This window comes from Populus trichocarpa, chromosome 1 (assembly GCF_000002775.5).
Source record: "Populus trichocarpa isolate Nisqually-1 chromosome 1, P.trichocarpa_v4.1, whole genome shotgun sequence".
Taxonomy (NCBI): domain Eukaryota; kingdom Viridiplantae; phylum Streptophyta; class Magnoliopsida; order Malpighiales; family Salicaceae; genus Populus; species Populus trichocarpa.
The window spans coordinates 39191749-39217231 of NC_037285.2; the positions used below are offsets into that span (position 1 = coordinate 39191749).

At 32.9% G+C, this 25483-nt stretch overlaps 2 protein-coding genes across 6 annotated transcripts; both read left to right on the top strand.

Annotated features, from left to right (window-relative positions):
* Window positions 1-7286: 7286 nt before the first annotated feature.
* LOC7487574 (probable E3 ubiquitin-protein ligase ZFP1) lies at window positions 7287-12107 on the top strand. Of its 5 annotated transcripts, none has more exons than XM_002298862.3 (7): window positions 7287-7599; window positions 8993-9096; window positions 9346-10206; window positions 10344-10744; window positions 10934-11032; window positions 11254-11418; window positions 11590-12107. In XM_002298862.3, the coding sequence occupies exons 3-7, from the start codon at window positions 9363-9365 to the stop codon at window positions 11734-11736; spliced, it is 1656 nt and encodes a 551-aa protein (XP_002298898.2). In that variant the 5' UTR covers window positions 7287-7599; window positions 8993-9096; window positions 9346-9362; the 3' UTR covers window positions 11737-12107. The 5 variants fall into 5 exon arrangements, with proteins under 5 accessions (XP_002298898.2, XP_024439610.1, XP_024439620.1 ...); XM_024583842.2 differs by having other exon boundaries at window positions 9349-10206; XM_024583852.1 differs by lacking the exon at window positions 8993-9096.
* Window positions 12108-24236: 12129 nt separating this feature from the next.
* LOC7487575 (F-box/LRR-repeat protein At3g48880) lies at window positions 24237-25079 on the top strand. The gene has a single exon (XM_002298863.3). It carries the CDS (start codon window positions 24237-24239, stop codon window positions 25077-25079), a length of 843 nt encoding a protein of 280 aa, XP_002298899.1.
* Window positions 25080-25483: the final 404 nt, after the last annotated feature.

Genomic DNA, 25483 nt, shown 5'->3' on the forward strand with positions numbered 1-25483 from the left:
TTCTTTGTTAGGATACTAGTTGTAGGCTAGTTGTTAGGAAAGTATGTATATGGTAGGTTAGTTATTTTACAAGAGTTAAAGTTTAGCTTGAATTGTATTCATGATAAGTAGCGATTATACAAGGAGGAAACACAACTTTTCTTGCTCAAAGTTTTCTAAGTTTGTCAGATTGGGCACGTTCATGCTTGTTATTTATCAAAGCCTGAGAATTGTATGGTTACATCACATGAGAACAAGTAAGGCCAGCAGTAACTGACCTATCATTTAATCGAAGATATTAAAAAATATATCCTTAATTAGGTCTTGGCTCATTAAATGCATGAAGCCTTATATTACTCGTGGTTATTTGCTCCTTAATTCTGTATCAAAGATTTGGAGTGCTGCTAATCTGACATTTTTAACTTGGTAATGATGCAAGTTTTTGAGCTGTGTAAGAAGGTACATGAGACTAAACATGGTGAGATGATTGTAGCTCAATATTTTGCAGAACTTAACAGTTTATGGCAAGAGTTGGATTTCTATCAAGATTTTCAAGTTGATTGTCTAAATGATACAACTAAATTTTAGAAGTTAGTGGATAAATAACGAGTTTATAACTTCCTTATCGGACTCAATATAGAGTATAATCAAATTAAAGTTCAGGTTTTTGGTAAATATTCTTTTCCTTCATTAAGGCAAACCTACTTGCATGTTGAAAATGAATAGAGTAGGAGGAATGTTGTGTTACAATTCATAATTCCATAAAGATCAACCATGGTTGTCCATTCTTCTGAATAGGATAACAGAAGACAAATTCAATTTAGTGATTAAGGAGTTTCAGACAAAGAGCAACTGAAATATGATTATTGTGGGTGTACTAAACACACTAGAGAAACCTGTTGGAAACTTCATGGGCATCCTACCAGGGGACATGAAGGAAAAAGGGTTGGACCTACCCAATCACAAGCTCATATATTTGAGGTGATTGAAATTGTAGTTTCAGGTGGAGACTCAAGTTCTTTTACTCTTTCCAAGGAGGAGTTGTGAACCCTTAGACATTTGATGACCAAGCTAAAACCTCCCTCTAATTACTCATCCAATTTTGCTCATACAAGTATAAATATCACACCCTCTGAATACTTCCACCATAACTGATTCTAGTCCATAAGTTATAGATTCAGGAACAAATCACATGATTAGATCTTTCATTTTTTTTTAATTTTCCTTTTTTAGATAAAGATAAAGTTTGTATAGATGGTTCTCTATGTTCTGTGTTTGAGAAAGGTTTAGTTTAATGCACTCTTACCTTGCCCTTGTCTTCAATTCTTTATTTTCCTCATTTTTCTAATAATTTGTTGTCTATTAGTGAAAAAACAAAAGATTTTAATGGTAAAGTCTCATTTTTCTTCTTCAAATTATTGTGATTTTAAGAACTTGAAGACGAGGAAGGTGATTGACTATGATAAAGTGGAAAATGAGTTATATCTATGGAATATGGATTTTGTTAATCTGGTTGGGGCAAGTATAACTAAACATGCTTTAAAACTTGATTATTTGATAAATGTTGAACAATGGTTATATGAATGACATAATTGTATATGGCATCCTTTTTTTGTATCCTTAAATAAGATCTTTTCAACTCTGTCCAAATATTGCAATATGAAGAACTTATTATGTGATGCATGTGAATTTGCAAAGCACACATGTGCTATTTATTCACCTATTAATAAGAGAGGTATATTACACTTTTTACAACTATTCATTATGATGTTTGGGGTCTTAGTATTGTTTTCTTGTCTAGTTTTTTAATGATTTGTCACCTTAATTATTTGTTATAGTTGCACCACTTGGGTTTCCATAATTTCATAAAATGATATACATATAATTCAATACTAAAGTACAAGTCTTAAGAAGTGATAATGGTACAAAATATATGGATGGAACCTTTCAGAGTTGTCTTGCTGATCATGATATTGTTCACCAAACAAGTTGTATAGATACACTAAATCAGAATGGTGTAGCTGAACAAAAGAATCCGTATCTTTTAGAAGTTGCAAGATCTTTTATATCCATAATAAATGTTCTAAAATCCTATTGGGGTGATGCAATTCTTACTACAATATACCTTATCAATCGAATGTCTTTGAGAGTTTTGAATTTTAACCTCATGTAGAACTTCTACAGGGAGTTTGTTATTTTATAGTTCATTCCAAAGTGTTTAGTTGTATATGTTTTGTTCGAGATCATTGACAAACAATTAGAAAATTAGATCTAGAGCTTTAAGATATGTATTTATCAAGTACTCTATCACTAAAAAAGATTACAAATGTTATCATCCTCTTAACAGAAAAACATTTGTTAGTATATGTAAGGCCCGACCCACTCCCCCTTGCAGAACATTGTCCGTTATGGCTCAGCCCAACCCGGCTTCCACGCCTCACGGTTTTGTTCCTGACAGCCCACAGGCCCCAAAACGCGTCCTACAAGGTTAGGTACCAACTACCTTAATATGCCTTGGCTCTGGACACTCTTCTTTTGATGTGGGATGTTACAATCCCCCCATCTTAAGAACGAGCCGTCCTCGGCTCTGATACCATATGTAAGGCCCGACCCATTCCCCCTTACAGAATATTGTCCGCTATGGCTCAACCCAACCCAGCTTCCACGCCTCACAGTTTTGTTCCTGGCAGCCCACAGGCCCCAAAACGCGTCTTACAAGGTTAGGTATCAACTGCCTTAATATGCCCTGGCTCTGAACACTCTTCTTTCGATGTGGGATGTTATAATATAAATATGACATTTTATGAGAGTGACACCTATTTCACTAAGTCATATCTTCAGGGAAGAGTGGTATATGTGGTATAAAGAAAGATTTTTCTGTGTCATTATCTTTTTTTATGGACTTTTAAGGAAGATATGACTTTGTTATTATGTCATTTATGGATGTCTAAACTTGATTCAGAAGATGAAATTGATGGGGAGAAAGAAAAAGATAGTTTTATAAAAGAGGAGCAAAAGGTGGGGACTAGTAGTAAGGAATGAGAAGAAAGATATAATAGCTCAAAAGATGGGGAGAAGAAGATCTTGAATTACTCTTGGAGAAAGCCAATAGATAAAGCTATTTTGCATTCTCTACCAAGCTAGTAACCAACCTTCGACTCAATGTCACAATTTTCTTCTCCAGGTATGTCTATTATCCATGTTCCCGAGTCTCTTGTTCATAGTTCTGATGTTAATGATCTTTTTTATATCCTGGGAAAGGAGTTCAAAATTGTACTAAGTATCTTATATCTAATTTTATTTTGTATGACTCGTCTCCTTCACATAGAGCATTTGTATCTTTTTTGTTTTCTACATCAATTCCACATGATTGGAAGGAAGCTTTAGGTGACCCAAATCGGAAAACAACTATGGTGGAGGAGATTAATGCGTTGATAAAGAATGACACATAGAAGCTTACCATTTTTCTTATTGGGAAGAAAACAATAGGATGTAAATGGGTCTTTGTTGTTAAACAAAAACTTAATAGAGCTATTGAGAGGTTCAAAATGAGACTAGTGGCAAAAGACTTCACTCAAACCTTTGGCATTGATTATCAGGAGATATTTACTCCAGTAGCAAAAACAAACTCTATACGGGTTCTTTTATTTTGTGCTATAAATTTGAGATCTGGTTTACAATAATTAGATGTAAAGAATACCTTTTTGCATGGAGATATGAAAGAAAAAGTTTACATAGAGATATCCCCTAGTTTCGCTTGCAAAAGAACAAAAAGAAAAGTTTGTAAACTGAAAAAAGCCTTAATAGGTTGAAATAATCTCTACAAACATGATTTGATAAATTTAGTAAAGTTGTTGTTAGTTTTGGGTACAAATAAAGTAATGTATATCACATTTTATTCACCAAACATTACAATGGTAAGACCACAACTCTCATTGTATATGTTAATGATATTGTAGTGGCAAAAAATGATTATGAAGAAATCACCATGTTGAATGATTATCTTGCTTAGAGGTTTGAGATCAAGAATTTGGGAAAATTACGATATTTCTTGGGAATTGAAGTTTCTCGATCAAATAAGGACATCTTTATTTCTTAAAGAAAGTATATCCATGATTTACTTGTAGAGATTGAAATATTAGAATGCAGACCTATTGATTGTCTTATATAAACCAACCATCGCCACAAAGGTTATGTAGGTGAGCTAGTGGACAAAGAAAGATATCAATAATTAGTTGGGAGGTTGATCTATCTATCTCATACTCGTCCAGACATAGCCTATTCAATCAATGAGGTTAGTTAATTTATGCATGATCCTCGCTCACCACATCTAGATGTTGTTTATCACATTCTTAGATATTTGAAGTCAACTCCTAGGGACTTCTATTTTCTGATAATGGTCATTTGATGATGGAAGTCTTTACTGATGCTGACCGAGCTGGATCTCTATATGAGAAGCAAGAAACAAACAATGATGGCAATATCTAGCATAAGGTCAAATGTAGGTCCATCACACATGGATATTGTGAGTTGTTATGACTTAAAAATCTGATGGAGAAACTGAGAATTTATAATAAGTGATAATTCTATTTCTTTGTTTTGTGATAACAAAGCTGCCATTAATATTGTTCATAATTCAGTTCAACATAATAGAACAAAGCATATTGAGATTGATATGTGTTTTATCAAGGAGAAAATAAATGATGGGATAATTTATATACTTTTTGCAAACTCTAAAAATCAATTAGCTGATATTTTTACAAAGCATCTTAGTAGTAGGATGTTTCACTCAATTTCCTGTGAGATGAACATCAAAGACATTTATACACAATTCTGAAGGGGAGTATTGTTAGGGTATTTATGTAATTACCTTCTCTCTCTCTCTCTCTCTCTCTCTATATATATATATATATATATATATATATATGGGTCTATAGTAAAACACATAACACTTTTATCTCTTTTCTCTCTTTATCTTTTCTTCTCCTTGCTCTCTTTCTTTTTTTTTTTCTATTTCTACTACCAGTTATCTAATTATCTAAAAAAACCAACGATTATCTAATTATCTTTTCCTTATAAACAATAAATATTTCTTAACTTGGAAAATAATGTTTGGAAAAAAGATCCCTTCATGAATTTTAGGTTTTTTTGTTCACAATTCCTTCTTGGTATATGTCAAGTCGTGTGGCTTGCCTAAAACTTGTGCTTGCTAAGAAGTGGTCGTAGCTTATTTTCCTAAACGTAAAAAAAAAAAATTCAATAATGAAGTTGGAGCCCATTAAATCATCCGTAACTGGTGCTTTTCCCCGTGAACAATTGTTGGTGCAAAGCATTAAGAACAATTATCTATCCCGTGAACAAAAAGATAAATAAAGAATCTTCAGGGGAAGCTGGCAATGATTGATCATATTATTCTTTAAATACTTGAATAGGAAAGAGATAAGAAGAGTGGAGGAAGTTGAGGATGTTGGTGCCTATGATGTATATATAGACAAGAGCCAGCACATTTTGTTTTTGGCACAAGAAAGTTAAAAGAGTCTCGTCTGAGCCTACCATTTTGAAGTAAATTACAAGCAGGACAAGGAAAGATACCTTGATCATTGCCATGGAAATAGTTCTTTATGAGTGCTTTACACCCTCATTTAGGAATGGCTTCTAGCATGTGTTTACCCCCAGAAAGGACCTGCCTTACAGAAACAGCTACAGAATCTGTCATGGCACAGCCAATCTTCTTATTCTAAACCTCATCAAGTGGAAAATTGCAAGAAAATGGATCTTCCAAGTTCTGGTTGTCAAGTAACTTCACTTGTGTTCGTTGCTTAGTCGTGCAAAGCATTCAAATAGAACCACGTTAAGAAAAAGAAGAAAAAAAGAAAAAAGGATTCTCCCTTCTCGACGAGGGAAAAAAAAAGGAGAGGTGGAGGATCTGTTCATGCATTCCAAATCCTGAAGTGAACGAAATGAAAGAAAATGGTGGCATAACTTGCAGATCAAAGCTTGAAGATTTGATATGAATTAATTTGTCGAAAAAAGGAATTTAATATGTTTGTCTTATGAGACCATCCATACTCCATGGAAGCGTGGGATCCACCTTGGATTCATTACCTGTACGCTTTGTGGCTTGAAATTACAAGGACCCCAGAAAAAAACTACAGTCATCTCCAGCTTTGCATGCCAATATTGCCCGTTGCCAAGAACAAGAATATGCTTTTTAGGGTTCTTTTACTGCATTTCGATTCCATTCCATGCCTTCTACGTCGACCATCGTCTTCTCTTCTCAACTTATTCAGAATTATGCCCTCGTCACCGATATTACATACTAGGTGAAAAGAATTCTGAAAAGCAGCTCCAAATAATGGATATAGCTCTGATATTTAATTGTATATTAACTTTCTCATTCCTCTTAATTGATCTTAAAAAATAAAAAAAGAAGGCGAAGACGTGTAATTGTGCCGAACCCACTACGAATACTAGCGCAAATGAACAAAGTACCTGTTTTTTTTAATTGCATGCGTTGATTAAGTGCAAGCCATCATTGAAAGAAGACATGAAAATCAACATTCAATGAATATTTCAAGTTAAAGTTCTTTTCTTTCAAATAATGTTTACTAATTGGATCTTGATTCTAATTAATCCCTTCATTTTACGTTGTGTTTGTAACCAGGAAAATTAAATAATTTATTATTGTGATCTTTCTTTTCTTTACATTAAAGGACTTCACTATTAATTAAATTGGAAATTAATATCTAATTAATTATCAATGATTCTTTGATAAAAATAAATAAATAAATGATTCTTTGATTTCATTCTCTTAATCTAATTTAAGAATAGTTTATAGGGTAATGTTCAATGTCACGCAACACTAATATAAATAAATTTATATATTTTAAGCCAATCTATATATTAATTATTAAATCATCAAATATACCAATGTAGTAATATTCAAGTTGACTTTACGACACATATAATGGTCGATATTTTACCTTCATGGAAAGGCACAAAATCTATGACCATCATTAAATAATAATAATAATAATAATAATAATAACAAAAAAAAATATTTTTTTAATGTATTTTGGTGATGATAAATTATTTATTGTCCAAATATTTTCTGTTATGTATTTTGATGGAAATAAACTTATGGTACAAGTTATTCTGAAACGCGTTGAGTTAAAGCTATATATATATAAAACAACAACGCTTGTGAAAATAAAAAATAAAAAATCCCACAAGTACAGTGACTGTAATAACCTCAACGCCAACGGTTAAAATAAAATAAAATAAAAAGATAAAATAAAAAAACTTCCAGTCCGTCTGCGTTTGGCAGCCTTACCTTATATTTTACAAAAGCACAAGCACAACCTCTCCATCTATCTCTCTCGCCCAAATCATAACACAGAGATCTCTCAATTTCTAGACTTCCCTTCTTCTCTCTCTGTCTCTCAATTCTTGATTTTCTTGGTCTTAAATCGATTTTCAAAATCTAGGGTTTCAATTCTTTAATTTTGGCTTCTTTTATATCGTTTTCTTGTTTTTGCAGGTATTATTTATTTTGCATAATTTCACCAAACAACCTTTGGTGAAATTCCTGCTCTTGGTTGATAATTACATGATCACAAGGTACGTCGTCATCTTTCCTTTTTTCTTCGTAAAAAAAGTCTCAAAATTTATGCACAGTTTTTTCCACTAGTGGGTTTTTCTCACCTTCTGTTGATAAATAATAATGGGTGTAAGGTAATGATTTTTAATCTTCTCTTTGTATTTCTTTTTTTGAAAATAATTGAATCTAATTAAAAGCTGGGCTATGTTTTCTGTTAGCATGATACTGAATTCTTTTGGTACATGGAGGAGTCTGTTTCCCTTTAGTTGTAGTTTAAGCTGACTTGGCGTGATAGATGAAAGTGCTCTTTTGAAGAATGGAGATCCTCTTGCCGTGTTTCCTAGATTTGGTGGCACCAAAATTTGCTACATCAAGAGGAAAAACCTTCGATTATAATATTATCCTGTAGAGTTGTTGCTTCAATGGTTGGTCATTTTTGGATGAAAAGTTGGTTTGTTATTTGCATTACATGTTATCTGGCAGCATACTGATCTTACTTTTTTTGTTTATTCCGTTTTGTTTTTACTTTCAAATCTTGTCCAGAGGGTTTGGTAATTGTTCTTATGGGGTAAATTTGAAAGTTTTCCTAGAAGAGCAATTAAAGATTGGGGCTTAAATTTAAATAGAGCAGAGAGAATAAAATGTATAGGTCTCTAACATGCCCACCTCAAATTTATTGGAGGATTCAGGATTCCTATGATTTCTAAGGTTGCTTTGCTTGAGCATCTTGTTTTGGCATCCATTTGGGGCATGAATCTTATGCTGCACAAGAAGAAATGGGATCTGCTTTTCAATTGTAGGGCTGGGCTGATTGCATTGAGATTGCATGTGTTTGTCGACTATTGAGAATGTTCTGCTTGTACTCCTTGGAGGCTTTGCATTCTGTTTTGACCTAGGGGTCTTTTCCTTTAGAGAAGGTATTTCTGTTTTGACCTAGGGGTCTTTTCCTTTAGAGAAGGTATTTCAGAAGCCAGAGTTCATTGCATCTTGAGTTTCAGTTGTGATGAGACTTGGAGTGCAGCTCCATTTTAGATGTCAGTGAGAAAAAGTTCTGCAGACTTTCTGCATTAGTGAGGTAAGTGTCATCATCTAGGATAGATGTAAAGTCTTTCATCCAAAGGCTTTCTAGGAATCTGGAAGTGGGTTATAGTGCCAGCTTAGTTGCAGCAGTTGTACATCTCTCTCGTACACGTGCTCTCTCTCCTTGTTCACTGTGGTATTGTTCTCACGTCTCATTCTTGTTTCGTCTCTGGGATCTTCTCCGTCCTCCCTGTCTCTTCTTCTCTCTCATCATACCTCACATCAGATTGATGCATTGATGTGGGCATTCCATGGTATGCTTTGCAATTTAACATTGAAATGACAATATCACAGGAATCTTTTGGTCTCATGTATTATGTTTTTCTAATACAGGATGCTTTTCAGTAAGCTGTAGTATAAATGGTGTTAAATTGATGAGAATGAATTGTGTACAAATATGGATGGAATTTGTGCATATTGCTTGATATGCAATGTTGGTAAGTGTATTATTTAATATCTTCCATCATGCGTTCCTAATGTCTGAGATGGTATTTTGTATTGCTTTCTTGGTTTATATATATTCGAATATGCATATGGATATGTATTTATTACAGATGCCATCCTTGTTCTGGTTGGTGGATCATTATTGTATTGTTTTTGCACTTCATCTTTCAATGACAACTTATATCACAGTTTATCATTCCAACCAATTCTAACATCTTTATGCTAATATCTTGGCTATGAAGCAGGTATAATTTGAGATATGGGACAAAGAAACATGCTATGCACCAATCAGATGATTGATTTAGAAATGGATCAACAAAGCCAGGGATATCTACATCCTGAGTCCTGCATTCTTCTAGGGGGTGTGACAAACTTCCGACCACCTGATATTCCTACCATGTTAACAGCTTCAGGGAACACTATCAATCGTGACGCCCATCTAGCTGATCGTTATGATGGTGCTATGTTTTATGGGATGCCCCAATACCATGGTGTTCATCCTCATCCTCAGTATCACAGCCCAAATCTTGATTTAAGTGTGGCTACTGCACCCAACTTCTATGTTCCTTACATGACTCCATCTTCTGGTATTCCTATCAGTCATGCATCTTGTGATCAATTATCTTCATCCAACAATTATGGAGTGATTGGAGTTTCTGCTGATGAGTATGGAACAAACAGTCACTTCATGGATAATGCTAGAAGTTCATACAAGAGAAAGAATGCTGAAGGAAATCCAGGGAATTTCCACTATCTGAATGCCTCAGCAAGCTCTAGTTCCTCAGTTCCCCCAATGAATACAAGGCATCCCGAGGGGGTTGCTCTGATGGATGCTACATCATTCACCCTGCCACATTACAGGGGGACTAGTGCTTCATCAATCAGGGAAGTAGGATCTCAAAGAAGTGTGAGGAATAGATTAGGTTCTGTGGGGCTCGATCCTGCCTTGACACACAACCCGAACCATTTTATTCAAGGAAACTATTTGGGCCAACCCTATCAGCCAGGTGGCTCTCTCTGGTTAGAACAACACTTAAGCAACGGTTCTACTGATGCAGGCGCTTCAGTATGGACTCAGACCCCTACTATTCCTTACATGCACGGTAACTTTTATGTTCCTCATTACTTCTACTCTTTGGTCTCTTTATGTATGACGAATCCTGTTTTCTTGGAATTTGTTTTAAGTACCACAAATGGCCCATCATGGAAATATTAAGCTCCTTGTTTCATTTTCTTGTAGGGAACAATGTCAATGGAGTTCCTATAGAAACTGGGAGCATGGGTCCACAGCGGTATCATGAGCCAGCTAGCAACAGAAGTAATGCCAGTTTCTCGCACCCTTCTCCAGTAAACCCTCAGCACCATAATTTTCATCACCTGTCTCCACCAATTCAAGGAATTAGAGGTCACAATATTAATATTCTTCCTCAAGCACCAGCAGCTTCATTCAGAGTTCCTACAGCCAATGCCTCACAAAGCACTATGAATCTATCTCAAGATGGTTTAGATATTGGACTTAGGAATCCGGGATCTGTTCAACCAACCGGCCTTCGAATGTACCGGCCTCGCCATGAGGGAGTTGCACCTGAGACCACACTAAGACATCGCAACCTCCCTCGCTTAAGAGTGTTGCCAACAGATGCAAGTTCCCATCTTCATCTTCATTTCTGCTATTTCTTTTCCATCATTTATTATTATGAGTGGTTATCTTTGGTTCATAAGGATTTTATTGGTGAAAAAGATCCCTTTGTTTTACGTACTTCTATCTTCAATTAACTGTATTTCTTATGCTAATAAAGTGGCTAAAATATTTCTGATTCATGTGTGTAGGGGGTAGCAATACTAGGGTTCCCTGACTATTATGAAGTAGAGAATTATGCTGACCACCACAGAGATATGCGCTTGGATATAGAGGACATGTCTTATGAGGTAAGTTTGAGATACTTTGACAACAATCTTTCTTTTAACATGCAATTAAGCTAGATGGTGATGTAATCAGTAGTATGGAGAATATGAAAGAGCATCCAGTTGGTTTTGGATTGTCTAGATGAATGGAGGATTGACATGTCTTAATTTTAAGCATCTGATACAAGAAACCTGGAATTGCACCCACTTTTATTTTATAACATGAAATTTTCAACTGTCTACAGGAGCTTCTTGCACTTGGGGAGCGTATTGGTAATGTAAATACTGGCTTATCAGATGCAACTATCAGAAGTCAATTAAAAACAAGAACTTATTTATCATCTCCTTATTCAATCAATTTGGAAGTATCTTGTATGGATCAAGAAGCTGATTCTTGCATTATTTGCCAGGTATTATAAAAGCTACCTTGTGAATTTAGTATTTGGACATTTTTGAATTGTGCTCAATTTATCAGAATGCCTTATAATTTTGTCACCTGTTTTCTATATATTGACCAAAATGTTATCTTCTCTCCTTCACGCAATGCATGGAATTTATATTGATATTTTGGGATTTTCCAGGATGATTATAAGAGTAAGGAGAAAATTGCATCTCTTGATTGTGGACACGAGTATCATGCAGATTGCTTGAAGAAGTGGCTACGCTTGAAGAATGTCTGCCCCATCTGCAAATCTGAAGCCTTAACCATGGAAGGAAAGGATGTTTAAGGTGGTGATCCTGCTTGTATAAAATAAAAGGAAAAATAAAGCGGAGGAAAGGGGTGACAGCTTTATAGGCGAGCATTCAAAGCACAGCCAGTTCTCTCTCTCTTAATTTGTTTATTATAACAAAGTTGATATTTTGGTACATGTATTTTGTACATGCACTTGCAAATATACGACTAACTGTCACACGAAGTCATTTATTTGTTGGCTCTGAATGTATCAAAACCTGTACAGACATTCATTATAGATTTCGTGTGCTGTATCATTAACTTTCAGTTAAGGTGCCATTCCGGTTCCCTTTGTATTTTGAGATGCACAGTATTGGAATGTTGGATCATAAATCTGATGGATATAACGGTCTGCTTTTCCTTGAATTGAGGTTTCTGAATTTTTTTATAAGTGCATGCTGGTTTTTCTATCGGTTTGTATTGGATGATATTATGTTTGCTTAGGAATGCGCAGCAGCTTTGTCCACCACCCATCTCTCCTTTTGGTTCATGATGTTCAAGACATTTGGCATGGTTGATTGAATTGTTGGATGGCCTGCTTGGTTACTTTGATGTACTTATTAAGGAATTGGTTACTTGCTTTTTCTCAGAGCATCCATGTTCATGCTCTCTATAATAGCTAGCAAGGAAGGTTTTCACTCGTATAATTCTTGCTCTCAAAAAGACTTTCTATTCTAACTTTATGAACTATACTCGCAATATAAATAACTCTTTATTTATTTGGTGCTCAGCTGCAATTTCAAGAGATAGTCTTGAGGTGAGTTTTCTTATTTGATTTACTTTTGGATTTTTGCTCTTTTATTCCTTCGTATTCTTTGGCTGTCAAAACAAAGTACTATAGATTCAACAAGCATTAGGGTTGTTTAGTAAGTTTATTTATGTTGTTCAGGAATCATGGTTCTATCTAGGCTAACATTGTACCAAGACAAAAAAAAAACCTTGATGAAGCCTCCTTTTTTAAGACTTGATGAAGATGAAGGGTGGGATGTAGGTGAATTAAGCTGAATGGGGTGGCTGATGGTGTTGTCTATGATGTGATTACATGTAAAGGAAAACAAAACTTTGGGTTTTGCACAAGTGATCATTGCTTTTGTGCTACTTTCGATGTTGAAAGTTCTACATTTCAATCATGATAAATGTGATTAGGTTTGAGATATAAATCTTGGGTTTTGCAAAAGTGATCAGGCCAATGTCCATACTTTAGGAGAACAAACATAATGATGAACTACTTCCATAATGCTTTGTAGTTACATTACATCATACTTTCTTTGTGTATTCTTCTGCTGTGATGCACCAGTTCTTAGGAGTGCCAACCATTGTGTCTTTTGATGTGTAAGATAAGTTGCTTAGAAAGTTTTGGAGTTGGGGATTTTATAGGTTAATTAGCGTGGTTTGCTAATTTCTTAGATGTCAGGTAGGGACCTACTGCATGTAAAGTTAGATGCAATGTGGAACATCTTTGGAGTGGATTTTTAACAAATCTCACATAGCTTTCCTGTTTCTAAAAATTAGAGCCAAGAACTTCTTGGGTTTTTTGAAAAACATATATGTAACAAAAATAGTAAATTTAATTTTTTTTTTTTTGGAGATTCAAGGATCCCTTTAAATAGATCTAAAGTTATTTAGGATTTATGCGAAGATTACCTAAATATTAAATGTTCTTTTCAGTTTTGAATATTTTCTTCAAAGTTGGGTTGTTGCAAACCATAAGCTGTCCAAATATCTGGCCTCTAACAGTAATTCATATGAACCATTAGTGAGTTAGGAGAAAGATTGTTATACCTTAGAGTTCTAGCTTTTTTTTTGTGTTTTAGGTGTTTCTGTATTTTACTCTACTTTCCTTGGAAAATAAAAGACATAACTTTCTATTTACAGAGAAATCTAAAAATCCTATAAATGATAAAATATTAATTTGCCCTTTAAATAACATCACATATATTATTTTAGGCTAATTTTAGAAATTTATTCAATCAAGTTAAGTCCTTACTTGATTGTTTCTAGGTCTAGAATTGTAACCCTCTATATTAATTACATTCTAGTTTTTAATTTCTAAAATTTATTTACAATCAGGTCACACTTGATTAATCATTTCATTTTAATTTATGACCAATGGTTCTTATGTGTGTGACCCATTAGGTTTCCTAATAAGTTGGTCTAAATATAAATCATAATTGTAAATAAAATAAGATTAAATAAATTAAACAATTTAATTTATTATCAATTCAAAAATTGATTGATTTATATTTGAAGATCAAATACAATGTCTTGCAACCTGTCATGATCCTTCAAATATTAGGATAGTCATAAATAGTTTGACTTAGCCTTTCAGTGACCAGTTTCTCTATATAATTATTATCACTTCATCAAGAATATTCCAATTTAAACATTATAGCATGAAGTATATCTACTTTGTTAAATCATTTTATTTCTCAATACTATAGTAATTGATTCTTTAAATAAGATTTGAAACTCTTTTGAAATCTCATTCCACCATAGCCAAGAATTTCACAATCAATACTATTTGAGAACAGATGAAATATTTTTCTTAATTCACCTAGGGTGATGAATCATCTCTTGATTACTTAAATATCTTCACATAGTTTATGTTATACTCAATATCTGCCCGTTTGTTACCCTTGATTATGACAACACGTGGTTACGATTAAAGCATAACACTTCATATATAAGATAACATAGTGATCTCAAATATAAGGATCACTTACACAACTATCACATGAGCTTTTCCATAGACATAGGTGATCTCTCCATATGAAATTCTCTTGCAGGTCAGTTTAATGTACATGTCACTTGACAAATACCTGCATATTAGTTCTAGGTATCCATGATACCTTAATTTATAAGAGTAACTGCTTCTTTTTATAAAGGAAAAAAACATAATATGCATCGATCTCAGTAGCTCTAATTAATGTCAATCGTAGTAGAACATTGATTAGGAACATTTAGGAACAATGCTTTGATACAATATGAATCTCATAATTATAACAACTTTATATTTTCCTATACAAACCATTTTTGTTCAATGAATTTTATTTTTATTCTAGATTCATTAATCAAACATTAGATTCATCAATCAAGTATAATTAAATATTAAAAATAAAAAAGCCTTTATTAATAATAAATATGTTTTATATGAATAAAATCAATGTTACGTGTAACTAACTAATTGACTGCAAAGTAATCTCCTACTTAAGGAACACATAACTTTCAATTGAGGGGTGTTGCGGAGGGCGCGGGGGGTGTCGGGCGACGACGACGTCTGCCTCCTAAGAGGTGTGTTGGAAATGGGTTTCTGGTTTAATCATAAAATTATGATTATGAAGTTCAGGAGTCGCCACCTAATATTATGATTACTAGAAAACCTATGGTTTGCGAGAATCTGGGTAAGGGACTGGTTGTGCAAGGAAAAAATACATCACCCCCAATACACCCTACCTAAGGTAAGTTGCATTGCTGTTTGATTATTTTTCTAGGTCACATTTCTATTTGTTGGTTTCTTTCTAAGGTTTGAGGTAGATCTCCCTTCGTGAGAGAGTTTCTATTTTATTGAGTTAAATCATAACCGCTCTAAAGTCTAAATTTTAACATCGCATTTATTTATTTATATTTTTTGTTTTTATATCTTTAATATCTGAGGGTATACACTACTGTGTAGTTTTACACCCTCAAATATTAAAATCTACAGTTAAACCCTAAAAATTTAAATATAAAGTGAACAAAATAATTAGTGAAGGGTTTTTAATATTTTGGACAAACCCTAATAGATAGCCATAAACTGGTTATGATATCTATTTTTTTTTTTTTGCATTTTTAAAAACATGAGAAAGATGCAATTTTTTTGTTTTTTTTTTATGAAAATATGCTTGGAAAACTTTTAGGATTCGGTCATATGCATGAAAGCAAAATATTTTTTTATTTTTTGAAAGAGGAAATTAATTTAAAACTTTTTTGAGATTTTTTTTTAATTAAAAAAAATTCAGAGAAAACCAAGTATTTTAATATTGGATATGTATCTTACAGTGTAAATATACAACTCAATATTGTGCAAAATGGTTGGAAAAACATGCGAAGGGGCCACAAATATTTTTAAAATGCCTTTTGAAAAATTTTCTCTCTTTTTAATATTACTATATTATTATTAAATATATTGGGTTGGGCTGCAAGCCCAACAGACCTAGCCTTTTTTTTTGTTTGGGATGGACTTGGCCCAGTCATCTAGATTAGCTGAAATGGATCTAGCCCACGATCCACATGGTTCCTGGCCCGGCCCGGCAACTATATTAATTAATTTAACTTATGTATGCAGAACGAAATAACGTTCTACATGCAGTGCTTATGGCTGCAACAAGGGGGTGAGAGGATCACCTGATGTCAGGAAGCCTGCCTAGTGGTCTAGGACGCCGACGTGAGGCTAATGGTGGTGCTGATGAAGGAATTGGTGGTCGGCGTTGGTTGTTAGAAGAGAAAAGAAAAGAAAAGTTAGCGGTGGAGCGATGACTGGTGTTGGTTGTTGGAGGAGAAGAGGGTGAGTTGGTGGAGGATGTTCCTGACTATTGGTGGAGGATAATGGCTTCTGTGAGGTCGTCGAGGCTGAAGGCATGACAGAGAGAAGGAAATAATACAGAGAACTAACGGCAGAAAGAAAAAAACTAGGGAGGAAAGCTGATTTTTTTTCAACTTTGCACCCGATTTTCTTTCTGTTCAGGGCATGGAATCCACCTATATTTATAAGGGGTGGAGAAGGAACGTTTTATCTTTAATGGTGCCAAATCTTGGCCCTTGATTCAGCCCCGAAGGATCCCAAGTGTTGGCCCAAAGTGAGCATCATGAACTGTCAAATTTGACAATTGAAGGCTGTCTAAGTTGGCTTATTTGGGTCGGTGCCATAGCCATTGTTGTGTTAATCGGCCAGAAAGGATCATACCGGGTGTAGTCAGATGTCAGGTGATCATTTTTGTGCAAGTTTTGTCAAATTTAGTGGAGAAATGAAGCATTAAATGCCCTTGAAAAGTAGCCCCCTAAGCAATTTTTCGATGAAAATTGAAAAAGATGATGAATAGTAATCAAAACGACGTTATTTTAGTAAAGTTCAATGTAGTCTTTCGATTTATGATTTCTCTCAATTACACTCCTGATTGGCTACAAACTTTCAATTTTATACAATTTTGCACCAATCGAACTTCAATATCAGCCCTGAATTCTAGCAGCTTTTCATATTAGTTCTTGGTCTTCGATTTCTTCAATTTAGCATTTGATTGACCATTAAACTTTCAAATCTCTTCAATTTCTCCATTGATTTCGATCAATTAAGTCCTTAGAGTTCGGCGCTATTTTCAAAATGGTCTTTAGCTATGAATTTCTTCAATTTAACCCTTAATTGACCCAAAAACTTTGATTTTTTACAATTTTACCTCTGATTTGAACCAATTGACTTTGTAAAAATTAAGATTAGTTTCCTAAAATTCAAATCTTCTCAATTAAGCTCAAATTAGGCTCCCAAACTTAATTTTTCACCAATTAAGCCCATAATAAAATTAAATTGACTCATTTAAAGTATAATTAAGTCCTTGCACATAATTAAATCCTTTAATTTGACCCAAATTAATTCTTAAACATAATTAAACTTTTAATTTGGCCTATTATTAAATGAAATTGGCTTATTAAAAATCTAATTATGTTTATAGGCTTAATTTTTATGCAGATTCATCCAATAATGATTAATTTGACCTTGAATCTTTATTGTCTCTCCAGATTTGGGTATAATGGGGTATAATTATACTCCGATTCCATCTAAAATTGCAGCTTGATTTTTTGGTACATTTGAAATCCTCGTCAGCCTGCTTTTTCTAAAATGTCAATCTTCTTGCTATTATTATTTTATTTTTATTTTGAAAAGAAAAAAGGTAAAAATTTTAGGGAATAATCAAAAAATGATTTATTACAAGGGGTCATTGGTGTTGACCTTTAGGTCTCTCTCTCTCTCTCTCTCTCTCACACACACACACTTATATATATATATATATATATATATATATATATATATATATATATATATATATTGATAATATGAAAATTAGACTAATAATATGCTTGATTGAAAATAAGTTTTAAACTAGTTTTTTCAAATATTATATCAACAAATATGAAGGATTTCATGAAGAAACCAAGAAGAAGTCCAAGAAGGAAACATATTGATGACTTAGAATTAAGTGTTCATTTTAGTGCTTTATGTAAATCTTATATCTCACATTGATAGCACAAATTAAAATAATTGCACACACACTTCACTATACATACATTTAAAAGGATTGATAAAAAAATATAGACAGTTCTAAGAATTCACCTAGATAAAAACTAATAAATCTGTAATTTTGCATGAATCAGTCGACCGTTTTAGCCGTTAGTGAGACTTTAGCAACTATAAACAACTAGTTTTTGCTAAAAGCATATATATATATATATATATATATATATATATATATATATATATATATATATATATATATATATATATATATATCTTGCCTAATTGTAAAATTAAAAAGAGAATCCAAACTTATATGATATACAAGTTATTCTAAGTGCAAAAACACTATAAATTTATCGATCATTGATTATACTCTAATTTATGCTATTAAAACCTTCATATCCTAGCACAAGATTATTTAAACTCCTTCAAGTCCTTCAAGTGCTATCTTGTAAGATACAGAGATATTAGAAATTTAAATTGTATTATTCACTCTATTGAGAGAGTAAAATGTGATAAATCATTCTCGTAAACCTTTAAGAGCCAGGTAAAAACTCTTGATATTGGTGAAATATTTTCACTAAAGAAAAATCTTGTAGAGAATATATCTTCAAATGATGTAAAAATCTTGGTGTGGATTCATTAAGTGGTTATTGTACTCTTGAACTCAGACTAGTGAAAGAATACAATACTCTAAACTAGTTTAGTACTTGAGATGTGGATGTAGGGTTGCCGAATTACGTTAAAAATCAAGTTTGTAAGTTCTCTCCCTTACTTATTTATTTTAAGCACTTTAATTATATTGTTGGTTATTGTGTTTAATTGAATTAAAGTTTATTATTTGATAATATTAGGAAGACACTTAATTCACCTCTCTTTGGAGTTATAGTTACCTTAATTTTAGAACAACAATTGAATCTTTTCACTAGATTCATAAGACATTATTGATTTAATTAGGTGTGGCTTGGTTTTTTTCCATGTTTTGGTACAATGGAATTACTTGATTGCCCTCCAAGGAAAAAGATTGGTTAACTTGGGATTAGAGGCTCATTGAACTTTTCACTTTTTTAAGTAAAGTGTAATGACTATATTGCCCTTCAAATTGAAAAAATCTAGTCTACTCTTCAGGAGCTTATTAGTACTTTCATCTTGGTTTTTTTTTCATAATTGTCATGTGTTATAAGGGGAAAATTAGTATTTTCATTAATTAAAATAAATAAAAAAAGTGGTAGGCTGGTAATCACCTCGTCGCATTCAAGCGACGAGTGCGGTAGCTTATGATGGCCAAAAATAGCCTTCCAAGGTATTTTCCAATTCATCTTGGTGGTGGCTACCTATATGGATGGTGCGTGTATTGTAATTCCAACTGGTTCAGTGCCAATGGATTTTCTTTTTTCTTTTTTTTTCCTCTTTCTCCTCCTCAATTTGTGCACTGCCCCTAAGAAAATCGCAACAACCCTTCAATTTATTTCTTCTTGAGATTTATTCCCTCTTATTTTAATTGCATTTCTTTTATTTCAATTAATTATTTCAAATTGGACATTATTTTAATTTCATCCTCCTTTAATTTTTTCATCTCTCATGTTTGGTCTCCATTCTTTTATTTGTTATTTGTTTATTCAGAATGATTTTTCATATTATTTTTCTTGCAATTTCATCCTCCATTAGTTTTTTTCTCAACAAGTTTGATCATCATTCTTTTTATTTTTTTTCTTCGGAAAATTTTTTAAATAAATTTTTTTCTCCATTTCATTCTTCAACATTAGTTTTGATAGAAATTGGGATTCCATGCATTGCACATTTAAGAGATTAACCCGGGTTCAAGATATTCACCCGAGTTTGCTTGGTTTTTATATTATTAAATTAAAATTACTTTTTTATATTATTAAAATAATGAAGCTTATTAAACTAGTTACTCAGTGACCTGAGTCTAGGATTTGTTTATTATTATTATTATTATTATTTCATCCTTAAACATTAAATTGATTGGAAGTAAGGTTTTTTTATTGAACTCAAATGTAAGATTTTATAGGCTGTGAATTTGGATGATTAACTTATGTTTAGAAAATTTGCTCGGGTTTATTTTATTTTTTATATTATTTAATTAGAGTTTTTTATATATATTATTAGATTATACGAGTTTAAGAAACCCAGATGACTTAATGACCTGAGTCTAGGATTTTTTTATTTTTTAAAAAACTCATACTTTGTCTTAATGTTTTTTTTTTACATTCGGTTAAAATTTCTCCGGCCCAATATGTCAATACTTCAGTGTTTTGAAAGGTTTTTTTTGTCTAATATGTATCAAAAAATTTACTTTCTAATATCTTTATATTTTTTTTTAAGATTGGAAAAACATAACCAACCCGTAACATAATGTGGGCAAAAAAAAAAATCTAGTAAATACTATATATATTCCTATCCCAGCCGGGAGGTTTGGTGCAACACGATTAAGTTAATTGAATGCAACCCATTTATTGAGTCATATATAACTTAGTTATTGCTTTTTTCTTTTTCTTTTTTTTTGTTCTAGATTGTCCACTCACATTGAACGCATTCCAAGAAAAAAAAATTATTTCTCTAATAGTAGTTTTATAATTTTATCAAATGTTTGTATGAATAATTTCAGTACTGATCAGTATTTGTAATTTTAATTTGGACAACCAAGGTTCAAGTTTTTCCCTTGATCAGTATTATTCAATGCTTATTATTTTTTTTTAGTTTAACGTGGGTGTCCGGGCCAGCTTGCGCGCACCTCGACTAATCCCACGGGCCCTGAAGTTAACGACCATATAAGCCTCCAGTGGCCATCATATGAGCAACCACAGGGCTCGAACCTGAGACTACAGAGGAAGCAAACCTCTTGATCCCAAGCTCTTATTACTGGACAACCACCTAGATTCTCTCGATCAGTATTATTCAATGTTTATTATTATTATTAGTAGTAGTAGTATTTTATCGCATGTATTTTATCGCATGCTTGTTGGTTGTTGCTAGCTTTTGTCTTGTGTTTATCTATTATTTCAATCGTTCACTATACAAATAGAAAAATTGTACTGAAAGTTTTACTAACATTTAATACAAAAAATTTACAGATCATTTATATGCCAAGTTAATTGGCTATTGCAGCCTAAACGTGGCGTTAGGTTAGCCCTAGCGTCACATGTGGCGCAAGGGCAACCCAAACACCAGGTTTCCGCTTATTATTATTATTATTATATTATTATTACTTCTAATAAAAATACTAATATTTATACCATAACTGATAATATTTTAATATTCATGTTATTAATTATAAATAAAATAATAATATTTATAATACAAATAATATTATTTTTATATGAATATTTTAAATTTTAATAAAAATAATAATATTTTTAACGCAAATACTATTCATTATAATAAACACCAATTATACTATTTTTAAGAGTAATACTTTGAATTATAAGAAAAATTAAAATATTTATAGCACAAATTATACTATTTTACTATTAATATTTTTAATTATAATAAAAATTAAAATATTTATACCACAAATAATACTATTTTTATAGTAATACTTTTAATTATAATAAAAATAAAATAAAATCTTTCATCAAGACCCAATAGAAGTGGGTCATGCAAGACCAATTGGGTTGGGATTATGACACCGGGCCCAAGACAATTCGGTCCTGCCTTATACCCAGGATAATCGGGCCCTTTGTCATGACCCAAATATGTTGGCTCACCCCAAAACCCCCATCACCACGTGGCGTTCGGGTCTGTACATGGGGTTGGCGTGCCCTGGCTCACCCAAGCACTCCCAAGCGCCACATGGTGCTCGGTTCTGATTGCTAGGGAAGGGTTGTCCTAGCGCCATGTGGCGCTAGGTCAGTGTAAGACTCACTGAGCTGGGGTCTGACGCCGGACCCAAGACAATCGGGTCCTGCCTCAGACCTAAGATAATCAGGCCCTTTACCATGATCCAAATGTGCTAGCTAACCCCAAGCCAGCCTCATCGTCATGTGGCGCTCGGGTCTGTACGTGGAGTTGGCGCATCCTTGCTCACCCAAGCACTCCCAACGCCACTAGGCACTCGGTTCTAATTGCTAGGGAAGGGTCACCCTAGCGCCACATGGCGCAGGGGCAGACCTAGCACCACGTGGCGCTAGGGCAGACAAAGTGTCAGGTGTCTGCTTCCCATTGTGATTATAATATTATTACTTATAATAAAAATATTATTATTTGTCTTATAATTATTTTTATTTTTATTATGATTAAAAGTATTAATATTTAAAATTGTATTATTTGTGTTATAATTATTATAATTATACCAATACTCAAGCACATTTGTTTCATAGCTCGCGGCAGCATGCGGGCAGGGGCGGAAGCAAGGGGGGCAAGCAGGGGCCGAGCCCCCCTGCAATACATTTTAATTTTTAAGTAGGAGGAAAAGTTATATTTGTTATTTTAAAGAGGGAGGCCTGTGACTATACTTTTGATTTCCTTTAAATTTACTATTGACGTACATGGAAAGAAAATAATATAAGAGCATTTTTTTTGTGAAATAAAAAATAGACCCATCAATTTTTTCTAATATAAATTCTGCAGCTGATTAAAAACAAAAATAAAAACACAAATCACGAGCAAAATTTTTCTATAAAAAGATTGAAGCAGAGCCACCAATTAATTTATCTTTCATCAAACAAAACAAGATAATTTAAATTTAAAATTTATTTTTGTTTTGTTTTGAAATGTTTGTTAATAATTTGATGAAGTTTTTTTTATATATAATTCTATCATTTTTACTCCTTTTTTTTCTCAGATCTGCTAGTTTTACCAATTGTTTTTTGAATTCTTGTTATAGTGATTTTTTTCTTCTAATTAATTAGATATATTTTATTGGTTTGTTTTGATTATGCTTGGATTTTTTTTATGTTTTGTTTTTACCAGAGCCACTAAAATTATCAATTTTTTCTTACGATATATGTTTTGATTTTAGGTTGAACCATTAACAAAATGAGAAGAATTGATTCTTTTTTTGAAAAAAAAAAAGAAAAAATATTGATAACACACAGCCTATTGAACGAGCTTTTTCAGTGATAAAGATTGTTAAAACAAGACTTCGCAATCGAATGGAGGATGATTTTCTTGCAAATTATTTGATTGTCTATATAGAAAAAGAAATTGTTGAAAGATTCACAATTAATATGATAATCGATTATTTATATTTTATGAAAGAACGATGAGCACAATTAAAATAAATATGTAAGAATCATTCTTTATTATTTTTTGCTTTATTTCAAAGTTTATCAAACATAAATAATGCTTCGCTTTAGCTAATGTTTCTTATATACTTTATATGTTTATATTTGATAGGTATAAAGACCAACAACATTAAAGTGATGGATGCATTATGAAGATGAAATTAACTTCATTACTTTGACTCGATTTGGTATTGCTCCAAACCTTTTACCTTATACAAAGGTCATTATATGTTTGTAGTAAGTTATTTGAATAAAATTAAATTATGCAGATTTTGTTTTGCAACTCCTGTACAATAAATTAAAACAAATATTATACTTTGTTATATTAATTTTGGCCCCTCCTAACAAATAATTCTGACTCCGCCCCTGCATGCGGGCATGTCTTCTTGTCTATATTATAAATGATGTGTTTGGTTAATATTTTTAGAATATAAAGAACAGATATAAAATAAATAGAAACGTGGTTGATTAGAGGAAAGAAGATGAATACATAAAACTAAATATATTTCTATGATAGTTTTAGAGTGAATTTTAATCATTAATTTTAAAATATAAAAATTATATTTTTTGTTTTAATTATCTTGATTTTTTCTGTTTCAAGATAATAATCAAATATTATATAAAAGATATATTTTTTTTTGTAGTTTAGAGAATAATATAAATTATATTTTAAGATGTTATTTAATAATTTAATTATGTTGGAAAGTAAAGATAATTCCTTATCATAATATCTTAATTTTATTATTGACCGAGTAGTTCATAACTTTATTGACCAGGTACACGATTTCAAATTTTATGAATATGTAATTATCCCCGGTTCAAATTCCTACCGACCCAAAACTTTTAAAATCTTCTGATATGCTTCACAAAACGCGCACACACATAAATTTATATAATCACCCAGAGCAACTAATCACAAATTATCCCCAGCTCAAAACCCTAATTAATCAAGCAGCCATAGAGATTTAAATACAAGCCGCCCCCATGAAGACGAACAAGGAGACCAGGAGCAGCAATCCATCATGGGAAGACCTAAACTTCTCCATATTATCTCTAATATTTTCATGTCTAAGCCTCCATGAACAATTATTTCTTCTTCCTCGTGTATGTCATGCGTGGCTTTCAGTAACCTTGGATACCCTCTTCAAAAACTCCATACTTGACCTTCGTTTGCTCGACAAGCTCGACGAAGAAGAACAACAGTTGAGATTCACCCATCTTCTCAGACTGGCCATCAATCGGTTCAACGGCTGGGTGTCTATATATTTCCCACGTAAATATATCTTTGGCTACTTCGCTACCATTTACATAGCTGAAAAAACGCCTAATGTTTCATGTGTTGTTCTGCCTTGTGATACAATTTATAGGGTTTCACCAATATACATACCCCTGTTATATTGGAAGCAGCTTAAGGTTTTTCATGCTAGATTATCCCCTGATAAAGGGTTGCATTTGCACATCATATCGCAATTGGTTTTTTGCTGCAACAACATCGGTGAGCTTGGATTTCATGGGAAGATTACTGAGAAAGAAGCGTTGGCTATTGTAGAAGGCTTCCCTAAACTTAGGATTTTAGACTTTTCTGACTCTACCTTGTCAAGCAAGGCTTTGTTTATGGTCTTAGATGGGAAATTGAAATATCTTTATGAGCTAAATGTATTGCATTGCTTAATTGAGGATGATGATGGGAAAGACATAGGTGCCGACATGGATAGATTGAGGGATTTCAAGAAAGAGATGTTGGAAAAGGCTTGTACTTTTAGGAGTCTCAGGAAGTTCATGCATTGTTTCGGAAAGTCTTGTGAGCACTGCAAGGACAAGTCTTAGGCTTGAAAATAGAGACGATTGAAAGAAATTAGTTTTTTGTTTGTGTTTTTCTTTGTTCTTTTTTAAGATTTCGTCCTCCTTTCTTGCTGTTGTACGTTGTTGTTGACATGAGAGGAGATCGAAACACCTTCACTACCTCTTTTCTTATTACACCCAATGATAATATAATGGAAGATGATCTCTTATTTTGCATCGCCTTCTCCAAATTTCTGTTTTGGTTGCTGCTTCATAACATTGCGAGCAACAATTATAGGGGCACAACTGCATGTAGCAACAGTATGTTTCGCAAGTCCATGCATATATACCTGGTTTATGTGGCCTTTGTCATCAGAATCCCTGCTGCATGCACCGTATGCATGATTTACCCATGGGAAAGAAATTTTTTTCATATGAACCATGACAGA